Source organism: Tachysurus fulvidraco, chromosome 1 (genome assembly GCF_022655615.1).
Source record: "Tachysurus fulvidraco isolate hzauxx_2018 chromosome 1, HZAU_PFXX_2.0, whole genome shotgun sequence".
NCBI classification, from domain to species: Eukaryota; Metazoa; Chordata; class Actinopteri; order Siluriformes; family Bagridae; genus Tachysurus; species Tachysurus fulvidraco.
Genome location: NC_062518.1, coordinates 31,135,726 through 31,160,955, shown reverse-complemented (window position 1 = coordinate 31,160,955; position 25,230 = coordinate 31,135,726). Strand labels below are relative to the sequence as shown.

General features: G+C 40.3%; 1 protein-coding gene across 7 annotated transcripts in view; it reads right to left on the bottom strand.

Annotated features, from left to right (window-relative positions):
- The window catches only part of ppargc1a (peroxisome proliferator-activated receptor gamma, coactivator 1 alpha), a 276,297-nt gene that overhangs the window by 22,824 nt on the left and 228,243 nt on the right, over positions 1–25,230 (bottom strand). For 3 of the 7 annotated variants that reach the window (XM_047818477.1, XM_047818462.1, XM_047818455.1), the window contains exon 2: positions 8,957–9,136. In XM_047818477.1, coding sequence (XP_047674433.1) covers positions 8,957–9,136 — 180 coding nt within the window. Of the gene's footprint in view, positions 1–8,956; positions 9,137–10,040; positions 10,116–12,033; positions 12,299–25,230 lie in introns of those variants that run through there. The other 4 variants (XM_047818447.1, XM_047818470.1, XM_027169428.2 and 1 more) reach the window with 4 other exon arrangements.

The window sequence follows — 25,230 nt, the reverse complement described above, 5'->3', positions numbered from 1 at the left end:
GCTATTCAATTTACACTCAATGCTGAGTACAGTAGCCAGCAAAACACCTGAAAGCAAATGATTTTATCAGAGTTGGCTGCTAGTCCCCTCACCCACTGCACAAAAGTGAAATAAATTACAAAATAAATGTGTTATCTTGATCTCTATCTTGATCTCGCTCTCTCTCTCTCATGTTGAGCCCCAGGTGTTGTTGAAGGTAGTTTTGTCAGATTTTGCCATTGGATTATTCTTGTGTTTTATCCTCTACGCATACTGCATGTGTGTGTGCATGTGTGTGAGCGTGCGTGCATGTGTGTGTGTGTGTGTGTGTGTGTGTGTGTGTGTGTGTGTGTGTGTGTGTTAACCCCTTAAAGTCTGGCTCATTAGTTTGTTATTCATCTTAAAGCATATTATTCATTACCAATTATGAATTATTCAGTAACTACAATGAAATGAATATGAGGATGTACAAGTTAAGAGATTCAGTGAGGTTATAAAATGAAACACAACAAGCTTCAGAGGAATTCTCAGATTGGTTAACGTGAGGGCAAATCGGGGCTTTCAGCCTCAGAGAAACGGGGAACGGATTTGACTGTTATGTGGATACGGGAATATAGAATCACCTCCTAAACTTTAGTAGTCTCAGTGACAAGGATAAACCACTCTAACAGATGTGCACACTTCATTAGCCAATCTATCAACAGTGACTCCATTAGGACTAGATGATGGTTTACTACATATGGACAATTAATCTTATATTAAGATAGTTTGGGGGCTATACGCTTTCACAGCCAGACCTTGCATACATTAAAGAACACATTTTAAAGCATTTGTGTAGATTTAAGCCCTGAAGCGTCCACAAAATACTTCAGGTTCGTGACACTTAAAATCCAGCAAACTAAAATGACATCGTGTTTTCGTGTCCTTTTGCAATTCTGCTCTAAAGGACTATGATTTAAAATGTCATTCGTGGAATCCAGAGGGCCAAACTCTTTCTAACTGAAGGGCGAACTATTAAATAATCCAGGAAGCATTTGGGTTGCATCTCTCTGCCTTTCCCTGTCTCTGTCAGGCAAGCCAGACACCCAAAGCTTATTGGCTTAGCATTTCCGGCCATGTTCGAGAGAGACAGGGCTCGAAGGGCTCTTAGAAGAGATTACCCACGCTGTCTAAAAATAGCCAAACTGGATTGCCCATACTGCTTTCAGTGTAGCTAATGTGCTAACGTAACCCCCAGTATTCAGGAAGTCATTGTAAATGTGACTGTATGAAGCCAAAGCAAAATTCAGGAAATACATAAATAACCTAATGTTTAATCTAATCTGGTTTCCGGGTTTTCTGATTTCACTCAGCATAGCTAAGGACAGAAGCGTATAAAAAGGGCGATGTGAAATCATAACAGCTTTAGTTACCCCATAAAACGACAAGATAGACTGTTCTCCATGTCATGTAAAGCTCTGTGCTTGAATGGACGTGCCAGGGACAGAGGGTCATGTACTGTATGTGACTTCACCTTGCTTTAGTCCTGACCTATATCAGTCAGCTGATACTTTCACCATTCAGCAAGTTCAGTACGGTTTGTCCCTGGGTGACAGCAGGCAAAGCTTTTTATAAGCTGAAATGCCAAGGAGGTAAAGCATGTGCTGTAACACGGGCATGATAGTGAAGGAAGGATGCCATACAGACACATTAACACCATCACATGCTCAGAACAGCTCCTGCTTCCAGAACATTGTCACCACCACATACCTTCTTGTGGTTATCAAAATTTACACACTTCATTACACACACAAATACATGCACGCACACACACACACACACACACACACACACACACACACACACACACACACACTGCTCTCTCTGTTCTCTCCAGCAGCGTTAACTTGAAGAGAGCATCGGGTACAGGGTGCAGGGCTCAGCTGTGGCTCCTGAGCCGAAAGTAAAACCTGAATCAGGCTTCAGTTACATTCCCAATCACCAGCTCTGCACTTTATGGATTAGAGGCACGAAATAGGACAAAGGCAGTAAAGGCAAGAACAAGATTGAGGAATACAGTGGAAGACAGAACAGACGAGAGAATGTAGAGAGAAACCTTAGAAGAGAAAATAATGTGGAAATAGAAATGCTAGGAAGACAGGAAAAGGAGGGGGAACCGGGTACAGAGCACAGAGAACCAAGCAACTACCACAAGACGTTAACTTGTTCTTATCCAAACATACTCTCCGTTCCTCTCCTCTATTCTCCTCTACATGCTTTTCTCCTTCTTTTCCATGCTGAAGTGGTCATGGGTGAGTATATTGGTGTGTGTCTGCTGGAACTCCGCTGTCTATAACCCAGCAGTTCAGATTGTCTCAGAGGCTCCAACAGAGACAACAAGATAACTGAGACACTAAAAATGTAGAATAACACACAACAGACTACAGCCAGACTCATCTGTCTCATGATCTTTAATGTCCATTAGAATAAAGGGAGGCTGTTTATGGCTTAATACTAGATTACAATTAGTTTCGCTAAATGATTAGTAAAGATTAAAACAAGTTCAATAAACAAACAAGCACAAAAAAAAAAGTAAGAGCCCAATTCTGGAGACTTCAGAGAGAAGAAGAAGATAATCAATCTGCTGTATGAAGAAGTTTGTGAATGCAGACAAAATTGCATGATTTGTGCAACATGAGAGGTTTTTTTTTTAATGGAAAACTAGTTAAATTTGCAAAAATGCAAGCACACGATTCTTCTTTTAGACTCCTAGCAATGAAGACACATGTCATTACTTCCGTAATCCTATAATAGCTGTTCTCATGTTCAACACACATGAATGGAAGAAGTCTTGGTCTGAATGTGTGTTGTGATGATGCAATATTGTGATGATGATGTGATGATGCAAGCTCTTTCTAATATTGTGGTGATTTCCTGATTTCGTGTTCATTTCTGTGATTGCTGTGGTATCCTAGAGGGACTGGGTGTGGGTGGGACGGAGGCAGTTCTTCTCCGCACGTCTTCTGTTTGTTCAGGTCTAAAGAATAGAGCAGTTAACAATCTCCTCTGTGTGCATTCAGCTGTCCTGGGACATTACATGAGCAGCAGATTGAGAAGATGCATCAAAAGCCTCCATGTGTTTCAGCCTCTGTGGTCAATACCTATTGTGTTTGGAGCAACTGGTGTAAACTCACTAGCAGGACTAAGCCCCTGTCTTTTAAAGATAAAAGACAAGAATATCAGGTTTCATTTTTGGCATCAATATCAGATTAGATGCTGAAACATTCTTATCTCTCATTACCCCTCTCTCTTTTGTTTTGTTTTTGTAACACAGCTGAGCTGTGGGTCCAACAGCGGTGCCTTTTGGCCGTGTTGGGATTTGAAAGACAGCATTCTGCTAGAAATCCAACATCTTACCAACTGACCCGAGACATTAAAATGACACGTGTTTAATATTTGTTTTGGACTTTTGTGGAACCGCATACAGCAGCACCTGTACTAGGAGCTGATTTGTTTCTATCCCAGATTGTCATTTCCATCCAGCCTGTAGTGCTCAGCGTGAATCCCACCTTAGATCTGACCTCCATAAACGCTGCTAGGTTTCAACCCCATTTGCGGTCACATATGAGATACAATTGCGTAACATATTGTGCACACAAACAAAGTTATTTACACTGTCGTCCTTTTTTCGCTTCAAAATATTTGGAGGAAAAACTAAGAAGATAGACCAAACACGTGTCGTCCAATCAAAGTACAGATTACACAAACGTTTGGCAGATTTTTGTTTTGAATGAAAGGGTTACAAATGTTCTGTTGTATATAATAATCTGAGGTAACACAGCATGAACCCAGTAAAGAATTATAGCCCTAAAACCCAAAACTCACAAATACAGCTGGGTATTTACTTCCTATGCGTCGTTCATTCCTGTTATGTTATTGTTCAGATGTGCCGCATTACTCAGTAGCTATTGATAGATATTAGATTTCCGTGTTCCCCCGTCTAACATCACGACGAGCCGGCATCGGGCGAAACTAGCTTAAGGGTGGAAATTGGTGATGACTGAGAGAAAATGAGGTAAAAAAATAATCTCAGTAAATGTGCCACTGCATCTGGCAGCAAATGTTTTTACAGAGAAAAACAATTATGTCACAAATTGTGTGCTTAAATTGCACATTCATTACAAATTCATTACAACACAAATGATCAAAGCAGACCTCCTGGCAACAGTGGCTTGGATGTGGGGTGTCATAGATGATGGTGTCTAGTGGTTACTACAAACACTGCTAAAGAGCGACAACATATCCAGACATTTAACTGTTTGCGTTTGAGTCGGCTAACACTGAGCCACTTACAAATGGATTTGCTTTGAGAAGGAGAGCAAGGATGCAAGCTTGCATGTGTGTGTGTGTGTGTGTGTGTGTGTGTGTGTGTGTGTGTGTGTGTGTGTGTGTGTGTGTATGTGTGTGTGTATGTGTGTGTCATAGGTGTTCACTTGAGGAAATCATATTATACAGCACAATATGATAATGTGCTCTGCCCGGCTGAACTGCTACAGCTCAAGTTGTGTTGTGCCTTCAAATGCCAGCATAAATTTGCAAATTAAACATGCAAAGCCATCAGCAGTCACTGTTAAAGTGTGCATGTGTGTGTGTGTGTGGATATATGCAGAAATATGCTGTAATCAATCTTCCTCTCTTCCATTATTTGAGCTATGATTGAGCAGAAGAGTCGATATAATAGATCAACAAAAGACAAGACAAGCAGGAAGTAAATTTGCTACCGTCTGGGTGATTCGGTTTCTTTGCGTGTGATCTGATATTCCGCTGGCTCTACCACTTTAACGACTAATCTGGAGCAGTGCCTAGGCACACAAACATGCACACACACATTCTCCTTGACAGCAACGTCCTATGAACAGCTGAGTAACAAGTCAAAATGCAGCCTCTTTACATTGTGTACAAGTCACGATGCCACACATTCGCTGGCAGTACATCCGTGTCTGTTTATACACCACCTGCGGAAAGGTCGGGGGAACATGCCATTTTATTTTCTTTTTTAAATAAATATTAGAAATGAAAGTTTGAAATTAGAAATCAAGCTTCACTATTACGTATTCTGTAATATTTATTACGTTTGTTTGCTCTAATCGGAATCTTTCGATCAGACTCCACTTAAAAATGGCTTTTCTTTTACAGTCAAGACTGCATTTTTTTTTTAATTTTTTTTTTATTTTTTTATTTTATGAAAGTCTTCCCATACTTGGCATGCAGAGTAAATCTAGGTAATAAGTGCAGATTGGATGAGCTAATACAGTAGGGCAGTTGCTGGGCAGTCAGTTTGATAAGGTGTCAAGTGGCCTCAATATAAAAGGCTGCTGCAATATCGTGGAGCCCGGCAGTGTCTCATTCTCTGTGCACAATGAACAGACTTCAGCTTGGCTACGGTAGCAGGAGCCACCTAGGAGCCAACACATCAGTCATAAAGTACACCAGGGGTAATAATTCAGCTCCTCTGTAGCAATATACAGAGAGAGAGACTTCTTGGCCTTGACTTAAATGTCACCACTGCTTTTGGGTCAGAAAGAATGCTTGGCTAACTGTATGTAAGTCTGGGGCTGTACCTAGACTCGGGTATTGTCTAAATGAATTCTAACACAGATGCGTTACGATCCCCATTTTGTCTACAATGAAAGAGATTTTTGAAAATCTGTTTTTCTTTTGTTTTTTTTTTACATTTGTTATTCATAGTGATGTAGAGTGATCGGAAAAGAGAGGTGAATTCGACTGATGCCGTTTTGATCAACGTGAGCAGAGATGTTCACTATTATCTAACCAATGTTTCTGCATTTTCGTAGTCGCTTCCATATGACAGATCTTTGCAAGCTCAGTGCTGTAACTGACTACAGAAAGCTCCTTTTTTTGTCATTTTCCTAAGCTAGCTTTGCTGGTGCACACCTCATCAAAACCACATGATTGAAATGGAGTGGTTTTGGTATAGACAGAAAATAATGAAAAATGAAAACGAACAGACAAAGAAATAAAGTAGTAGAAAGACAGAAAGAAGAAAGGAATCGTGTCAGGTTTACAACAGCGTTGGAGACATGGTTTATACAGCATCATTCAGCGCGGTCAGATTGCGGGTTCGTCCTTTGTGCTAGTGACTGATAGCAACGCTGACACACGTCAAAGCGCCTCATCAAACGACTCAAACATAAACAACTCCACCTCCCCTAGGTTAATCATCAAGCTGTCACTGTGTTCAACTACACATGCGTTCCTTTCTGTGAAAATATGATACTTAGTTACTATTCTTTTATACATTAACTACATTTTGGCCTCTAGATAAGAAAAAAAAGATGTGCTCTTTGTGTGAACAGATAAGTCGAGATGATAGACGTGGATCCCAAGACTGCTAAATCATTTTAAAATGCAGGATTCTCAGAACAGTAGCCATAAAACCTGAACCTGTTCACCTTGTCCTTAAAGTATCTATCTACAGTATATTCTGGGAATTATCATTAACAAAGAATATGCAGTAAAACCTAACCTGTATCTTGGCAATAAATATATTACAACATACAGCAGTGTAGAAAATAACTAAATGTAAGTGGAGATGACAAGGAGAATCCTCGCTGAAACATATCTGCTCTGCACTGAAGCTCAAAGGAAGAAGGCTTTTGACCGACACCTAGGACCATTTTAGCTGCAGAGATGGACCTGATAAGCGGGGGCTGGACCGGCACCGAAGGCCAGTGACCGACACATTGCACCCACACTCACTAGCCAGCCGTGGCCTGCTATCTCTCTCACTCATCTGCCTGCACACAGCCCTGCAATAATGAGGCACGATGTAAAAATGTCAGAAAAGATCAGGACATGAAATAAATTATTTCGCTGAATCTGCTTCATGCGTACGGCCCACAGAGGAACGTGGTGAGGAGACTGAGTGTGACTGGGAAAGAATAAAACTGAAAGAGACAGAGAAAAAGAGAGAGAGACAGAGAGAGAGAGGGGGAGAGAGAGAGAGAGAGAGAGAGAGAGAGAGAGAGAGAGAGAGAGAGAGAGAGAGAGGTAGGGAGGTTGAGAGATTGTGTGAGATCAGAAGACTAGGCAGGCCACCTATTAACTACACTGCAGTCACAAGGGTTAAGAAAACATTGCCCGGGGTTTGAATGGGAGCAGGGGGAAGGATGAAAAAGTTCTGCCAAGTCGTTTTACACAAGAGCTGGCCATTTATTAACCTGTCTTGATGTTGCTATTGAGTGCTATAGCGACCCACACAGGCCAATATTGGTAGTGCGCATGCATCAGGGTGGGCAGTAACATCCTGAAAACACTGCTGCAGGGCCTGTTCATCACTGTGTCTCAAACCCTCCTGCACTGTTACACAAGTACGAGTCCCACAGGACCTTAAAAAAACAAGCTGCAAGCTGCAAATATTCACAATTTCAATGACATCTAATCTTGTTTCTCACTGATAATATTATTCTTTGTGAACTGTGATAAAGTGTAAGCACACAAGCAAACACGATCAGCAGTGCTCACACACACACACACACACACACACACACACACACACACACACACACACACACACACACACACACACACACACACACACACACACTCTCTTACGTCTTAGTCCCTCCATGACCCCTAGATACTGATACTGCGTATCTGGAGACAGCACACACGCAGATATTATTCACCCTCCTACCCTCCAAATCTTTCTGCATTTTTCTTGGAACTTTAGAGGCACCAAAATACACACTGTCTCCTCCCAGGGGTCCACACCCCCTGTAGATTCACTCCTAGCCGATCATCAATGAGTCTGAGTGCAATGCAAAGAGCATGGCAGCATTATCACTTTTCTCCTGTCTATCTTCATAGATAAGAGTGTAATGAACTAGCCCCGTTAGCCCGCGCCTTGGCCCGCGCCACGTTTCTTTGCCTCTGGACTTTGCTTTCTGGGTGAGTGATGGAAAAGCTAGAGAATAACAAGCGTAAAGCTTTAACCACCTCCTCCTCTGAAATGACATGACAGCACTGAAATGGGCCAGCCTGGTTTAGACGCTGTCACGTGTGATTTACCAGCTGGGGCTGCTGGAAATGTGATTTCAAGCAGTGTAGAAAAACAGAGGGCTAAAGATAAGCGTTAAAGGCTGCAAGGCTTCAGAGTGGCAGTTAACATGTGGGTCACTGGAGGTGTAAATGAAATTGCTATCAATTTCTCTGGGAAAAAAAAAATCAAAACTCTTGAATACTTCTTCTCAAACATCTCTTTCAAGCCACATTTTTACAGTACATTTAATTTCATGAAGCCCCCTGACCAAAGGATATTTAAGGTAGCATAATCCATATTATTGTGTCTATTTATTGTAGATATAGCGCTTTATATAGAGGAAAAACAGAATTATTTATAATAAAAAAAATCATGATAAAAAAATTGATGGGGCTATTAAGTCAATGATCTCAGTGATAAACACAGTATATATAATAATGGCTTGTGATTGGCATCAGTGCACCAAAATCTAAATAAATCGCAGGTCATCTGGTTCTACTTCATGAACTCCTGGACCTCCAGCTGTTAAAGAACAGCTGCTATATAGTATGTAGGCATTTCATACTTCCATGCAAAACCAAGACAATCATTTGCAAAGCCAAGACAAAGGTTAGTGGCTTATCACAATACTTCATCAATTTCTCATCGGTTTCACTTTGTACTTTGTGACTGCCTGAAAACCCAGACACAGCTCTTTTTACCAATGGTAACCAATTATCAAAGCTTTTAAAGAATGAGGCTTTCACTAGAATCTAGAAGTCTAGCACCATACACTGCTGTGTCCTGAGAGATCATGTTTCCACCTTCTCAATCCAGACCCTATGTCTGATGCACTAATGGGACAGACACATCCAATATCCTCTTGCCAATATCTACCCACATGCCTAGCTTCAAAAACGTAAAGCGAATCGACTAGCAAAGCGAGACCTTCCTTACCTCAAACAGATTGGATGACTCGTTGCCATATTGGCTGGAAATGATTTCTGATTGGTCGCTGTACCACTTGAGTCCACCCAGAAAACTATCTGCATCCAGATCACTGACGTCCAGCTCAGAAAGGTCCAGTTCAGGTAGGTCAGGGCAGAGGGGCTGGTCTTCCCCAACCAAAGCAGCACACTGAAAAAAGGACAGGAAGTGGTTAGTATCATTCCTGCAAAATGCTGTATGTCCCTCTGAAGCAGGCTAAAAGAGTTTAAAAAGAGAATGTACTCTGCATCATCACGTATCTTTATATAACTTTATGTTCTTGTCCTCGCTGCAGTTCTTCATGCTCTATCAGTGTCTGCCTCAATTCCACAATTAATCGACTGTATAAAACACTCTTTTCCTACATATTACTATACAACCGTATCATATACAATGATGTCTTGACTAGTTTTGCTGTTAAAGTTTTCTCATTTGTGTTGCGCAGTTCGAACTGTTCACAGCAACACAACGACAGCTGCTCCGTGGCTCCTCACACACAAATTACAGGCTTCACCGAACTGCTAACATTGAGACCAACAGCCTTTAAATCTGCCAACCTTCAATTTTAGTCAAAGCTTTATAATACTATAGGCATATAATGCCCAATGATATATCTATATGCAAATACTGCATTTTTTGTTATAACTTGTATTAGACAAAATGTATGTACGCATAATTATACTCGGATAGACATAAAAAGTGAAAGCATCATGTGCTGAGGAAAACACTAAGGAAGGCCGTCTAAAAAAAAGGAGCAGTTCCAATTGCTTTCTAAATTTAAATAGCACCTCTTGAGATTAGTTTGAAGTGTTTCAAAAGAAAGGTTTTGTACATATTGTGTGTGTGTGGGGCAGAGAGAGAGAGAGAGAGAGAGTAGAGAGAGAGAGAGAGAGAGAGAGAGAGAGAGAGAGAGAGAGAGAGAGAGAGAGAGAGAGAGAGAGAAAGATTGGGACAGAGAGAAAGTGTGTGAGAGAGAGACAGAGAGCAAGAGAGAAAGTGAGAGAGAGAGATTAAATAGAGAACTGGCTGCCATGCGGTCCCTCTGTAAGAGCACCTTGTTCCTGGAGATATGTTTCTCTCCCCAGGAGAGCAGGAGTGTGAGAGCATGATGCATGGGTTTGATTCAGGACATTGTCAAGATCCGTATCCACCAGGACAGAGTATTAACTCCCTAAGAATGTGTCACACTTGATCATCACTACAACTTAGTGCATAACATGACAGTTTTTATTCATCATGCAAATCCCTTCACTCTGAATGCAGTAGGCAAGAGCGTGCAGATTCATCACCCTCACACACACTCTCACACACTCTCTCACACACACACGTGCACACTTACACACGCACTCACACACACACACACACACACACACACACACACACACACACACACACACACACACACACACACTGTGAGGTACTGCCTCATATTAACAAGGAATCAGATTTAAATAATGATGAGGAGCTAAACACGAGCCCTTCCAGCTAAATTATCTTTCAGTGCAGCCTATACACACACACACACACACACACACACACACACACACACACACACACACACACACACACACACACACACACACACACAAAGACAGAAGGAAAAATACAGAGAGAGAAGTAGAAGAAGCGTCACACAGCATGCACTACTGCGCTCTGTGTTTCTGAGCAGTGAACTAGAAAGCTTGATTGAACAGGCTTTTAAGGTGATGTTTACTTGATGCAGTCTTGTGCTTTGTTTGAGGTTGGATTTCTGCTCCTGTAGCCAGGCTGTTAACCAAGAACCTTCTGCAATATTTAATAATAAAAAATACAACAAAAAATCCAGCATGCACTACAAAGAGTAATGCACAATGAACAGGACATACATAGGAGAAAAGTCAATATTCATCCTCAGACCTGAGACATCTCTAACATGAATTATTGAGGTGTTACAGACTGTTTCCGTGGGTGTACATTTTACCAGAGCATCAAGTCAATGAAGCCAGTACGAGTTCTGTACACAGAGAGACAGACAGACAGACAGACAGACAGACAGACAGACAGACAGATAGACAGAGAATTCCTGGTCAGTGCAGGGAATGTTGTGGCCCCGCCCTCTATCCCTAACCTTAACCACTCGGAACTTTTCATACGAGTCGTAAGAGCATCATGTTCCCTCAACAGCACTGTATCAGTGATCAACATACGGATGAAGGGACGCAATCACAACTCAACAAGGCAAAAAGAAAAAAAACACGTAATCCACACACTGAAAAATGTCATTTCTGGGTAAAAAAAAGTGGTAAAACGCTGCTTTATGGTTTGATCCATGTGTTTGTTGTTTTTTTTTTTATCCTGATCTATCCTGTTACCACAGCAAGCCTTCTTCAGACCCTCTGTTCTTTGCGACTTTACACCGTATGGGGTGTCTGAAAGCGTCTCTGCCTGCAATCGCACTCACGTGTCCGTGCGTATGAAGTGACAGCGCATCCTAAACAGAGGTCCAACACTTCAGCGCGCACCTTCATCCGGGTTGCATTTTCAAATCTAAATATCCATAAGAGAGAGAGAGAGAGAGAGAGAGAGAGAGAGAGAGAGAGAGAGAGAGAGAGAGAGAGAGAGAGAGAGAACCAAAAAAAAAAAAAAAAAAAGAAAGTTTCCGTGCGCAACACAATACCTGGCGCAGATACATAGCTCACGCAAACCCAAACCGGAGGCGGCTGTGAGCTCGGACTCGGACTCGGACAGATCGTGTGTGTGTGTGTGTGTGTGTGTGTGTGCGTGTGTATGTTCTGTGCGCTATACGGAGCAGCACGCACTCCAACAGCCTGGTACAGAAAAACGATCTCAAAAAACACACCGACGGAACACAGAAAAAAGCACATTTGTGCCCATACAAACAGCAGTGTGTCGTGATCAGCCACATTCCCGTGCATCCCGGGGCTCCATGTCCTCCGCTCAGCTCCGGTTACCGGACAGCGGCAGTCAGACCGAGTGTCAGACATTTACACCGCCGCGCAAATTTCACTCCCCGACGCCGGTAAATGAAGTTTCGCGTTTATTCTCACCTCTAGTTCCGTCCACACCGACTCCTGGTTGCACCTGTCCCACGCCATCCAGCCACTGAATGACGGTACGAGAAAAAAAATCTAATAATAATAAAAAGAATTAAGATAATAATAAAAATCAATAGGAAACGTAAAAAAATCCAAGAGTTCCCGATGGTGCTGTCGTGCAGGGAAGTGCCCCCTCACTGAGAATGAACCGAGGGGCACCTGCCTTACAACTGCTCTCCGTCACATGACGCAGCTATTAAAAGTAGGCAGGGAGGAGTGTGTGTGTGTGTGTGTGTGTGTGTGTGTATGTGTGTGTGTGTGTGTGTGTGTGTGTGTGTGTGTGTGTGTTTGTGTGTGTGGTGCGCGAGCGCCTCTCCGCACGATGACGCGCCGCTCCAGCAGGCGGGCTCCTACTTCCGCTTATAAGCACAAGCTTATCTTCTCGCCTTCTAGTGCCGCTACCCAGCCGACGGCACGACTACAAGAGGGCATGGTTTAAACTTAGATTGTCGCGTGGAATTGAGTTGGAAGTGAGAGAGAGAGAGAGAGAGAGAGCTAGAAAAAAAAAATCAGGTCACTAGGCTATTACAGGGAAATTAGATTGGCTGCTTGTGCGCGAGCCGCGTTTCTGCTCTGAAGTGTGTAGATGTTCTTCAGCGCACAGATTTGCGCGGATGTTCTCCGTGTTTCCAGACTGCGTGTCGATCTTAATTGCTATTTTGGTGCTGCTTAAAGGGGGAAAAAAAGAAAAAAAAAACACGCTTTAATCCTTAATTAGTTTCGCGCAGCAAAGTAAACAGATACCGAACGCTCTATTAAGCGAATCTTTATCCCAAATCTCCAGACACGGTGTGCAAAAAAAATAAAAAATATATATATAAAAAATTGGAATCAGGTTTAGTCGGATATTTTGGGTTGAAATGTTTATGAAGCAGATTTTAAGACCGTCCCGTTCAATCGGTGTCTTCTGTTCGGAGTCAGAAGCTCTAGTGTGTCAGCTCTGTGCACAGCTGGCCAGATGTTGGTGTGGCGCTCCTCCTAGAAGTGTCACTATGTGTCAGCTCTGTGCACAGCTTGACAGATGTTGATGTGGTGCTGGAGAGTTATCTGGAAGTTGGCTTGTAAGGTTTGTGGAGCGAAGTAGCCGCGCTGCAGCTTGTTAGTGCTATAACAGAGATCTCACTCCAACCCCACAATGGAAAATCATCACATGCTTCTGCTCATGACACACAGGGTTTTTCCTTTCCTCAACGTCCAGCAGCAGCAGCAGCAGGTGACAACGGTGTACAGTGTCAACATTTCGTGTATATGAAACAGTGCCGCGGAAAACAAAAACAAAAGGTCTGTAGACAGTCTAAACAAAGCAGGAGACACAGCACACAGACTAACAGCTGCCTCTGATGCTCAGTGCTCTGTCCCTAAAAGCAGTCGCTGGGTGCATATAAGACAAATAAAGCTGTCTATTATAACAGGAAATACAATATATAGATGCAGTTTATGTCTAAAAGTATGTAGCTGAACATCATAAACATATTTCCACGTTGAACACATCACGCCCAGGCTCTTATAAAAGCCTCCACTCTAATGGAAAGGCTTTCTTGTACATTTTGGAGCATGGCCCTGAGAATTTGCCTGCTGAGCCATTAGTGATTCCAGTACATCCCAAATATACTCAGTGGGGTTAAGTTCAGGGCTCTCTGCAGCAGAGACCAGCCTTAGCAAACCATGTCTCTATTGATTTCATTTCAAGCACAGGGGCATTGTCATGCTGGAACAGGTTTGGGTTCCAAACCTTCACACTATAGCACACAAAGACCTTCCAGACAATTGTGTGCTTCTGACTTTGAGGCAACGGTTTAGAGAAGACTCACATATGGATGTAATGGTCTGGTGTCCACAAACATTTGGCTATAGTATGTGTGTACATTACTATATGAATTTGCCTGCCATGTGACAACAAATACTATTTGTTGTCACATTAATACTATAAATACTAATCATATTTGCAAAGGCTACACTTCCTACTTATCTCATTTGTAGCCAAACTATAACTCATGTCTAAATAGTCTTGACTTGATCCACTGAGGCTATAAGCCAAACATGGCCAACAAGGAGCAACACTTCTTCATGCTGCACATATATGTAGGGCAACATCAATGTGAACAGTCTGGCACCTATAACTACACATATGCAAGATTTCTGCTATGCATATCAAACGTATCAACTATGTACAGCTGAAGAGAAATCAGCACATGGTTTAGTAACAACAATAATAGTGAAGGCAGTACAACATGTTACAATGTTCATGTAGTCAGGTGTCAAAAACTGTAGCCTGATCTTGAGTAATTCCAAAATCTTCACTGTAAAAACTAACCCCTAGAACATACTTTTTCATATGAATCAAGCAGGCAACCATTTCAAGATAAGTAATACAATTTGTGTATACAGTATGTAATAATATGTGTATACTTTTATAAAATTGTATTTATTATTTTGTTATACATCAAAAAAAAAAGGTGCTACAGATTCAAAATGGCTCTTCAGCTGTGCAGTGCTGATAACATGTCAATGATATGTTTCTTTATGGACATCAGTATAGCATACAGTGTCAAAAATTAAAAATGCAGGTGTATTACAAATTACTTTGCAGAGCTGCAGAAAGTGTGTGATTATCCTGACATGCATTTTGCATTAGTATATTTGGTAACCATATGCTTCCAATACTTGGCAGCTTCATAGCTACAAGAGAGACACCAAACTCGGTGTCTTGTCTGATCAACTCCTGTTACAACCAGCGGAAAAATTTAAATCATTGCCAAATGATTCTTTTAACTCTGTAACTCGAATGCTCCGATGATTAACCACACACATACACATTAAGCCAATTTCATAGAGAGCAAAAAGCAAATAAATGTTATGGCCGAATTATGTGTCTTTTCCGACAAACACAGGCAGCTCTGACAACTACACTTACCACTTACAGATATTATATAAAATATCAATGTAAAAGAAATTAATCTGCAACCCAACAATGCAGTGATTTTAGGAGGTAGCATAAGGAATGGAAATGGATGGCTGCCTATTGCATAGTAGAGGCATGTGGCACACTCTCTCTCTCTCTCTCTCTCTCTCTCTCTCTCTCTCTCTCTCTCTCTCTCTCTCTCTCTCTCTCTCACACACACACACACACACACACACGCACGCGCGCGCGCGCGTGCACACACAACCTTATCTGATTGTACTCACCATGCCAATTAAGAAAATGTAGGCTAAAAATAGACTTGTCTCTGTTGTAATTTTCTTTCAAATGCCTTTTAATTTGGTTCAGTGTGTTACGTTGGCACGATGAAGTCTTTAAGGAAAGCTGATAGTATGTTTTACAGAAAGCCGGTCTCCAGGCAAGCAATGCACAATGTTACTGTATATGGATGTAAGAAGAAATATCGTACATCATGTTGACAATGAGATTTGAATTTAAATGCCAAAGGAATGATTTGAGATCACCAAACAAAATCAACATAACACACTCTCCATACCCGTGCACAAGGATCCAGATAAAATGCAGATGTTACTGTATATGTATGTGGTTTAAAATAAGGAGTGTGCTGTTGTATGAAAATAATCAACGACTGGGTGTTGTGATATTGCTAGGAGTGGATTATGTTCCTATAATATCACAGCTCATTAGTGAACAAATTGTAGTTTGTGTTATCCATTTATAGTTACTTTTTACTGTAGTACTAAGATACTATTTAATGTTGTGGAACTTTCACAAAACAATTCAGTTATTCTTATCACTTACGTTATAATAACCGTAAACAGTTGTTCCATCACCAGACATTTTGTCCCTACTAAAAAAGAAAAACAAAACCCTCCATGCCTAACCAATATCAAAGCGATGAAATATACAGCTATACCTCAAACTGTTATACCTCAATACAGCTTTACCTCAAACTATAAACCACAAACCTCAAGTATTGGCTTCTTCCAAAAATAAATCTCCATTCTGAAAACGTCAACAATTACATGCTTTTTATTCAGATTAAATGGAGCATCTGTCATTTAAATATCTGTGCAACTTGTTTCAATGAGCTCATTAACATAAGCCTCATGTCTATTTTTATTACAATAAAAAAAAAACTCTGATTTAAGAGTCTTTAGTCTTGTGCCTGACTTTCTAGCACAAAACGAAAGCCCAGATCCTACAATTCTGCAATTACTCTTTGTGTCATGTTGATGAGGGCATGAACATGCATTTAACATGGACTAGTCTGTAAATTCAGTCTATATTTGAGGTTACTTGCCCATAGAAATGCTTTGATAAGCCATGACCACTGAAGACTTGGACATGCCTCTCCACTAAAACATTTATTAATGTGGGCTTGGAAGCAGATTTGGGGCAAAGCCCAAGGAGCTTACCTTGCAGTTTGAAAGCATCTGTGCTCATGTTTGCTTAAGCTGACTCTTTTCTTTTCTAGGCTGTATTTCATCATTTGTGGTGGGAAAACCATAGCACTAAGAAACAGGCAAAGGTGGTGTGCAAAATGTTCAATGTGGACATCTGACAAGAGAAAACAAGTGGATGCATTTTATACATTTGGCAAGAAGTACGTATTATAGAGTCTCAAAGACAGATTCTGTCATAGTGAGTACTGGCATGGTGTGAGGATCATGCTGGAACTGTGGCATGGCAATCCAAGTGAAACATATAGCTGACATACTGTACAGGACATATGTCCTTCAGTATGGTTTTACTGCCAGTCTGCTCTTGATAAAAAAAAGGACAGGCATAAAATGGTATATAAACATGCATGCATATGAAAATTGAACCCAAATGATTCAGTGTTTAATTAAAATCCCCAACCTGACTGCTGTATGCAATATGTGTGAATCAAAATCCAACATCAAGAAGCTTTGGCTGTTTGGAAAGATCTGTGATCATTAAATATGCCTTGCAACCAAAAACCAAAAGGAAATATAGATGAAAGGTACTTTTAAAATATAATGAGAGGGACCCCACATATACCTCACATAAAATGCATTTCCACCTCAGTACACAGGATACAATCTTAAGTCTACAAATAACGCTAAGGATAATTACAGCAAATGAAAGCCCACACTTCTGAAAGGAAGTCATCTCCAGAAAAGAATGAAAGGAAGGTATTCAGCCCCACTCTAGCAGAACAATAGGCTGTCTATTGACAAAGTCAGCCATTTCACAAGAGGGTTAGGAGTGTGGCTGATTGCTGCCTTGGAGAGTCCGGCGTGTATTGCTGTAGTGAATGCCATAGCTGGGGCATGCTAGCCAGGGCTCAACTATGAAATTGGAAATAACAATGGTGTGAAACAGCCACATGTCACCAACAGGAGACCATTCAAGAGAGAAGTATGGGCTTGGTGGGGAAGCCCTGGTTTATTTCACAGTGAAGGCTTCCAATGCTGAAGCACCTCTTATTGCAGATGAAAATATCACGGTCACTTAAGAGAGTAGGGTCTTATACAGGATACAGCAGTGTGTCCAAAAAGCTCCCCTATCACCATACAGTCATTAAACATGCTGGCACAAAAAACAAAACAAAACAAAACAAAAAAACAGATTTACATCAAAATGGAATGGCAGAGTTTGACATTTTTTGACACTAGTCTATGATAGTGAGCTAAATGATGATGAGTGATAAGATCAAAGCAACTCAATGTATTAGCTACGCTAACCTGAAAAAAAGTGAAAAGAACATTAACAACAGCTCTTCTGAAGAACTGGTATGATTAGAAGTCACTTTGTGTGTGAAGCTGAGCTTGCCTTTTTTACCCCTTTAGCGGTGTGTGCATGCCGGAGAAGAATTAGGTCACTATCTGAATGGCAAGCTAGCTTTAATTCTATGTTAAAATCACATCATGAGGTAAGGAGGGAAGAGAAGGAGGGGCACAGTATTTGGAACATTCACGAAACATTATTGAAAAGGTGTGCACTGCCCATGACCAGACTAATTATTTTCAGAAAATGCGAAGAGCTGAGAGAAAAATACATGTGAGATGCATTTCTGACTAGCCTGCATACAGGGTGGAATTGTGAGGCTGAAAATCCTTACGGCATCATAAAAATCAGTGTATCATCATCTTTTTTCCCCTTACAGAAGGACTTTCTCCTCCTCACAACCAAACATACTGGGAAAAAGAATAGGAAAGCTAAAGCTCCTTTTAATTTTTACCTAAACTTTTGATGAACACACACAGAGGAAGGAACATCGACTGAAACCAATGTAAATATTGCAGCACATGACAGGGTTATCAGATTATTTTCATCTAAGAATTAAGTGATCACTGACTGTATCAATGCAATAAAGCAAATTCCAGTAATCCTAAGGTTGTATAAAAGATCATCATATTTTTGTATCGTATTATTATATTTCTGGTCAATGAAGAGAACAAAGCACACGGCTGTTCCATGTAGGTGTAACAACAGAAATCTTAAAATGTCATCTTGTGACACTATGTAGGATATTCACTCTGTGTGTTCAAACACTATAGCACAACAGAGAGGGTTCACACTATGGGGAAACCACAAACTGAATACTGATGATGCAACAACCATCTGTGGTCAGATGACAAGGAAGTACAACATGGCCTTACTCTCTGGATGGGAGGCATGGCACACTCTCTTTATCCTATCAGTCAAAGTGACAGTAGCCAATTATGTGAGCTCATGTATTTGGAAGAGGGCAGAAAGTGCTTTCCGATTAATGTGTTAAGATGCCCTTTTATACTGCAAGAGCAGCCACTGATTGGCTTCACATGTCTCAGTGAAAGCATTTGTTAGCCTTCACTATTCCTGGTTGGTTGTTGTGATATGGACGATTTGGCTGGTGGGGAAGAATTGCCAGGTAACCAAACTGAGGAGAAAATGGGTTGTCGATGGTTCGGGGGCAAGAGGAGCTGTGACGACACCAAAAACTCAGGTTACTGTACGTGCATGTGTATGTGTATGTTTGCTGTATATTCTCCCAGCATTCATATGGCTTTCCTCTTGTATCTCTGGTTTTCTTCTATGAAACAAAAACATGTAGGTGGATTGGCTATGATGAATTTCCCCTACAGTAGGTGTGAATGAAAGTGTGTATGGTGGCCTGAAAACCCATTCAAGGTGTGTCCCTGCTTCACACCTAGTGGTTAGGATATGAGGATATCATATCAGCTGCCCTCATGACCAAGCTGTAACCGAAGACGCACGAATGGACAAATGATCAAATGACAAATAAAACCAAATTAAAAAAGACAAACCAACTAGTCCTTACAAGAATATGGCATATATTTCATAAGCCGTCATTACTATCACACTCTCTTCCCCAAATTCAGGTCTATTACTCTGTCACAGTCTCAGGATGCTAGCAGTTCCCCACCAGGAGACTTGCCATTGCGGTGAACAGGATTTATCAGGCTGCAGTCAGCCCCTCTCATCCAAATGACACATGTAATTAAGGAGTAATTGCCACATTATCTAGACATGAGGGAAGATGATCCACGTAAGACAGAGAAATGGAGACACAGAGAGTGCTTGCTCAAAGCAAAAATAAAAACGTGAGCTGAACTGCAAACAGAGATACTGCTTTGCCTTTAGCTGAAATACTTTGGAACATTTTTTAAATAAATAATGACTGTTATTCATTATTAAAAGATGAGTATGAGACGATTAATCAGAATTTCAGCTTTCATCTCCTGATATATACATCTAGATGCGTTAAACTACTTAGAACATGACACCTTTGATGGCATGTCACCCAATCTGTAAGTGAGCAAATGTACAAGAACAGACAGAATTAAAATAATAAAAGTAAATAACACGTAGTATTTGGTTGAATGTCCCTTTCATACAATAGCAAGCTGGAAACTTATTGGCAACCTACTTACCCACTGATGTCATAAGACTGTTACATTATTCTTTTGTAATGTTTCTCTAGACTTTTACTTCAGCTTGTTGTTTGTTTTGAGTGGTTTGGTATTCGATCTCTTCTTCAGAAGGTCAAATGCTGCTCAATTGGTCTGGGGATTGTCTTAGCCAGTTTAAAACTTTTCCCCTTATGAAGCTCTTTGTTGTGCTGCCAATGTGTTTTTGGTTTTTGTCTTGCTGTAAGTGCCTTCCAGATAGATTGGATGCATTTCTCTGTAAATTCCCAGATAGCTCTCTGGTCTACATGGTGGTTTATCGTGTGTAACCTCAAATGCTACACCAATACAACATTTTTTTGACTGTATATTTGTAATCACACCCTCTAGTGTCACCCATATGAGGATGGGTTCCCCTTTGAGTCTGGTTCCCGTCAAGGTACCTTCCTCTAATTTAAGGGAGTTTTTCCTTGCCACTGCTGCCTGAGCCACCTTAGACTTACTCATTGGGGATAAATACATATACATACATACATACATACATACATACATACACACACACTGTGAACTATATATATCTTGAATTTTTAGATGAATTCTTTATATTACTCCTTATGTTTACCTTCTGTTCTATGTTTCTATTCTGTAAAGCTGCTTTGAGACAAAGCCCATTGTAAAAAAGTGCTTTACAAATAAACTTGAATTGAATTGAATGTTACAAATGCAGCCCAGGGCTCAAGCGAAGAGACATTCAGAGCTACTAATAGTTTAAACAATCAATCTAACAGGCCATACAGTACCTGGAACCAAAGGAATACAAGTTGACATAACTAACTATTCTACTTGCTGCCTCAGGAATTATGTACAGAGTTACATATCCACTCATTTTACTCTCAAAAATCATACACAGTTGTTTTAAGTCATGGATTTATTCATTTATTTACATACTAAGCCACTTATTGACTTCCCCCTCACTCTCTTATGCACCGATTTACATACAAACTCACTTACATAACGCTCTTATTCATTTACCTCTTCATCTATTTCCATTCTAATTCACTTATGCTCCTGGTCACTTACTTATGCACTCATTTACATACTAAATGACACTGTAGCTCGCAGTAACTCATTGGGTGTTCTTAATTCCTGGCTTACTCTCATTTTCCCATATTTCTAGTTAAGTCAAACTACAATATTTCATTAGCTAGGGCCTCAGAAGGCTTAGATTTGAGGGCAGGGGTGAGTTTGTGAATATGCATATAACAATAAGCCTATTAGGATTTCAGAATATGTAAACACGGCACTGCTGGGAAATGATGACGATGCTAGGCCAAAGGGTTGTGCTGGGTTTCTTTTATATTTAATACTGTACAGTGTGTGGTGTGCATGTGTTGTCCTAAGAGACCTTTCTGGGTCTTGAAACAAACAGAGATGCATATTCAACCTGTCTGTAAAAGAAGATCTTATGCTAGTTATAATGTGAGGAATATATCAAGGAATGGGTTTAGGAATCAGACTGACATTAGCTGAAATATTTTCCACTTGATGTTAAAGATTATCAATAAAATGAGCATACTGTTTAGTTAACTAACTAACTAACAGGATCAGATTGTGGAATTCTAGAAGATTCTTATGGCTTTGTATTCGGTCAGTGGATGATAGAAAGAAATAAAAGTCTCCTGATGCTTAGAACTTTTGAGACATTTGAGATATAAAGGATGTACAGTAACTGCACTCAAAGTCAAGGTGTTGCCCAAATGCTGTAAGTTAATTTGTTGTTTAAAAAAAGTTAGCTAGCGAGCATTTCCATCCTAGCCAACTCAGTAACGACCAAGACATCCAGGGACAAATGCGTCATTTCTTATTCTTAGGCAAGGTATTTAAGATTGTTAAAGTGGTATAAATTCGGCTAACTTGCAAGCTATACCTGTTCAATTCTTTGTTAGCATGCCTACTTCACTGATGTTATAATTAATTACTTGCCTATGGAAACTGCAAAGACAGAGCACCTCAGACCAATTATCCCTGCTAATTACCTGTATCCTCAACCGTCTCCTGGCTTGGAAAGTTGTCAAATCTGATATTTTGCACCAACAGCAGTGTTTATGAACACTTTTCCAGTTCCGACATTCAACAGCAGAATACGTTAGACGATACATTCATACTTGCTCTTAAACAGCACTATCGTCTCCTGCTTTGTGTTACTGCAGCTGATGTCAGAGAAGCTTGTCTCTCTCTGAGCTCTGTTGGTTCAAGAAACTCAAGTGACTGCATATTGTTGATTATCTGACCACATTAAATTGATACCTCACAGTATGCTTAACAGCTGATGTTTTATCTGGTGACAAAATGCAGCATAGTATTCTGCCTGATCTCTGCTCAAACAATACTATATTGTCAGTTCATCTCAAGACACAGAACAAGAAGGTAACTGAAAATCTGAGCAGTTTGAGGAGACAGAGAGGAGATATTTCAGAAAAGGGGTCATCTATGCTGTGGGCTGATAACCTGTGATAGTAGCTGAGTAATTTGCCACATGCCCCTCTATCGCAAAAGAGGCACAGGGACATGCTGTGATACAGGGCGGGGAATTTTAATAGAGCAGCCAATGGCTCATAGAGATAGCCCAGTTGTTTTTCATCACATCAATTTCATGCTCCTGTCACTTGTCCTCCGCCCATAAAGCACAACAAACAGAGGCGGAGAAACAGAGAATGGGAGAGTGGTGGCAACACTGACGTCTATAACAATTATTGACTGACAGAATTGACTAAAAAAGACATCTCTCACTTAATTAACACTCAAATTATAACATATTTTCTTTATTTGTTCACACTTCATAATGACATATATGATGATGGACTAATTATGTCAGAAGTTTTAGTACTATCAGGAGTATCCATTTTTTCGTGCACATACAAATGCTAAGAATGCTAAATAAATGACAGTCTATTATTGGTTCAGGTCACCTGAATTTAAAGGTGAGATTAAAGGGAAAGTACACACTCTCTGGAAAGCCCGTTATAGTCTTTCTTTTGTGCATACGGAAAAAGTTGGCATCGTTCCTTAACAGCATGGAAAAACAAATACCGTCCATGAGGGTCTTTTTCCCCTGAATCCTGGTTATCTATAAATGGCCAGACATTATTATCTTGTACAGTATCTGAAATGCCAGGCTGCTCATCACTGGGTCTCATGTGACACTAAGAGTCTTGGAGTCTAAATATTTCCTTTCCTAACATCCCTGACATGAGATCATCGTTTCAACTCGGTCTATGTAAGCCTACAGCCACAAAGAACACAACTTGAGCATGTCTGAGAGGCTTTTAATGTTTAACCTTGTGTTTTTTATGGTTTCACTCTTGGTTAACATGCATAGGCATTTGAATAGACAATAAACACAGGCCTTTCTATAAACACAGATTTTTACAAATGAACAGGTTGATTGGTTTGTGGAGATTTGCTGCTGATTTATGTGTGTCTCCGGCCCTCTTAAAGCAGCCTGAGCAGAGTTATAGCCTGCACTTATGGACCATAGAACAAAAGTACAAAAGCCAACTACAATTTCACTGCCTTGGGAGTTACAGCCAATGGTCATAAAATTCATACCTCGTAGATTCTTTGTTTACCTAAATGATAAACCGTGTGTATTTAAACATGCTCAAAATACACAAACCAGCTCAATCATTTACAGAGAAAAGATCGGACATTTCTTCCAATAAATATTTGTTACATTCCTGCTTATACTCACTGAAACATATTCAAGCAAATTTAAAGTATTCTTTACATTTTCAGTCTATATAAACTGATCCCTTCTTTTAACGTAACTAATGATGGCACATTTTGAAATTAGCCCTGCATGAAGCAGAAACCACCGCTTTTGTTTATTAAACCCTGCTGATTCCTATATTAACCCAGTTAGGTTAATGACAGGTATTTTACTTAATAGCATTTTTATTACTCTCTGTAAGTATGCAGCAATTAGCTTGCGATAGATGTATGAAGCGTCTTCTACACAGAAGCTTACATTGCAGAACATTGATGGTTGTTTAAATAATGCAAAGCCTTATAAAGAATTAAGAAAAACAACAGATTATGTTTTTATTTGCAGGGATTATTATGCTTCTGCTAGGGTTACCATGTCTATATTTAAAAGCCAAAATGAAAATCATTGCAACAATGAACAGGTACATAGCTAAGACACTAAAATAGCATCACGCGGATCTTCTACATGAAGTCATTTAGATAGAAAAAGAAAACAGTAGATCAGCAGAATCGCTTTTGAGGACATTTCTAAAGCAGTGTTGATGATGATGAGACAGAAAAAGTCTGCTTTAATCCTCGCTGAGCTGTCTCACACATGTTAATGTTGACAAATTCACATGGGAATAAGCAGCAATTTAAAAAAAAAATGTTTTATATCATTTAAATACGGAAAATCTATTCGTATACAGTTACAGCTCTACACTGCTTACACCCACGTATACATATCGATGCATGTGACTGTATATGCGTGTACAAGCATGAAGAACGGCGAGAATCCTTTGCTAGTACGCCAGTGACTTGGCTTCATATGGCAGCCAGCTGGCATCTATTTCTTTGGCCATGTCTCATCCTATATAAATGTAGCCTGCCAGCTTTGAACCCCATTAAAAATATGTTATAGCATTGAGTGACTATATTGGTGACCTTGGCCTAGTGTACAGTCTATAAACGGATACAATTATACCAGGCCTTTGGGCTCTAACACTGCATAAAATGTTACATATAAGATATGTCTTGGCAAAATGTTGGAAAAATGAATGAGGAGTATAGTGAATGCACTAACATATACTGACTTATGTGTTTTCCATAAGCAGTTTAATTGTGTTTGGGGAAAGAGAGCAGTGGTTGTATATGACATCCCCGATCAGCTAATTGTGAAACGTAATGTCGCTCATGGTGGAAATGCTTGTTAGGAAAATACTTTCTAGTCTCCCTAAGAGACATACATCCCACCAAAGATTGAGATGGGGAGGAAATGGTACCAAGACACTAACAAATAGCTTAAATTAATATTTTTTTCTTTGTGACCAATGACAACCAGCAACATTTTTTTTAGAAATGTTGTCATTAACCTGTTCCTGAAGCTTCTCAGTAAGGGTTTATATCTTAGTTTGATTGATTTAATATCTCAATCACAATCATCATTGTCATGCTTATCCTCACCTGTTGGAACCATAACCTGGAGTTATCAGGATGGATCCAATCATCTATCAGGCTCCTGGCACACTTCCCCATGCTTCGTGAATCAAAAGTCTCCTGGTGTCAGAGGCACATGGTATAGTT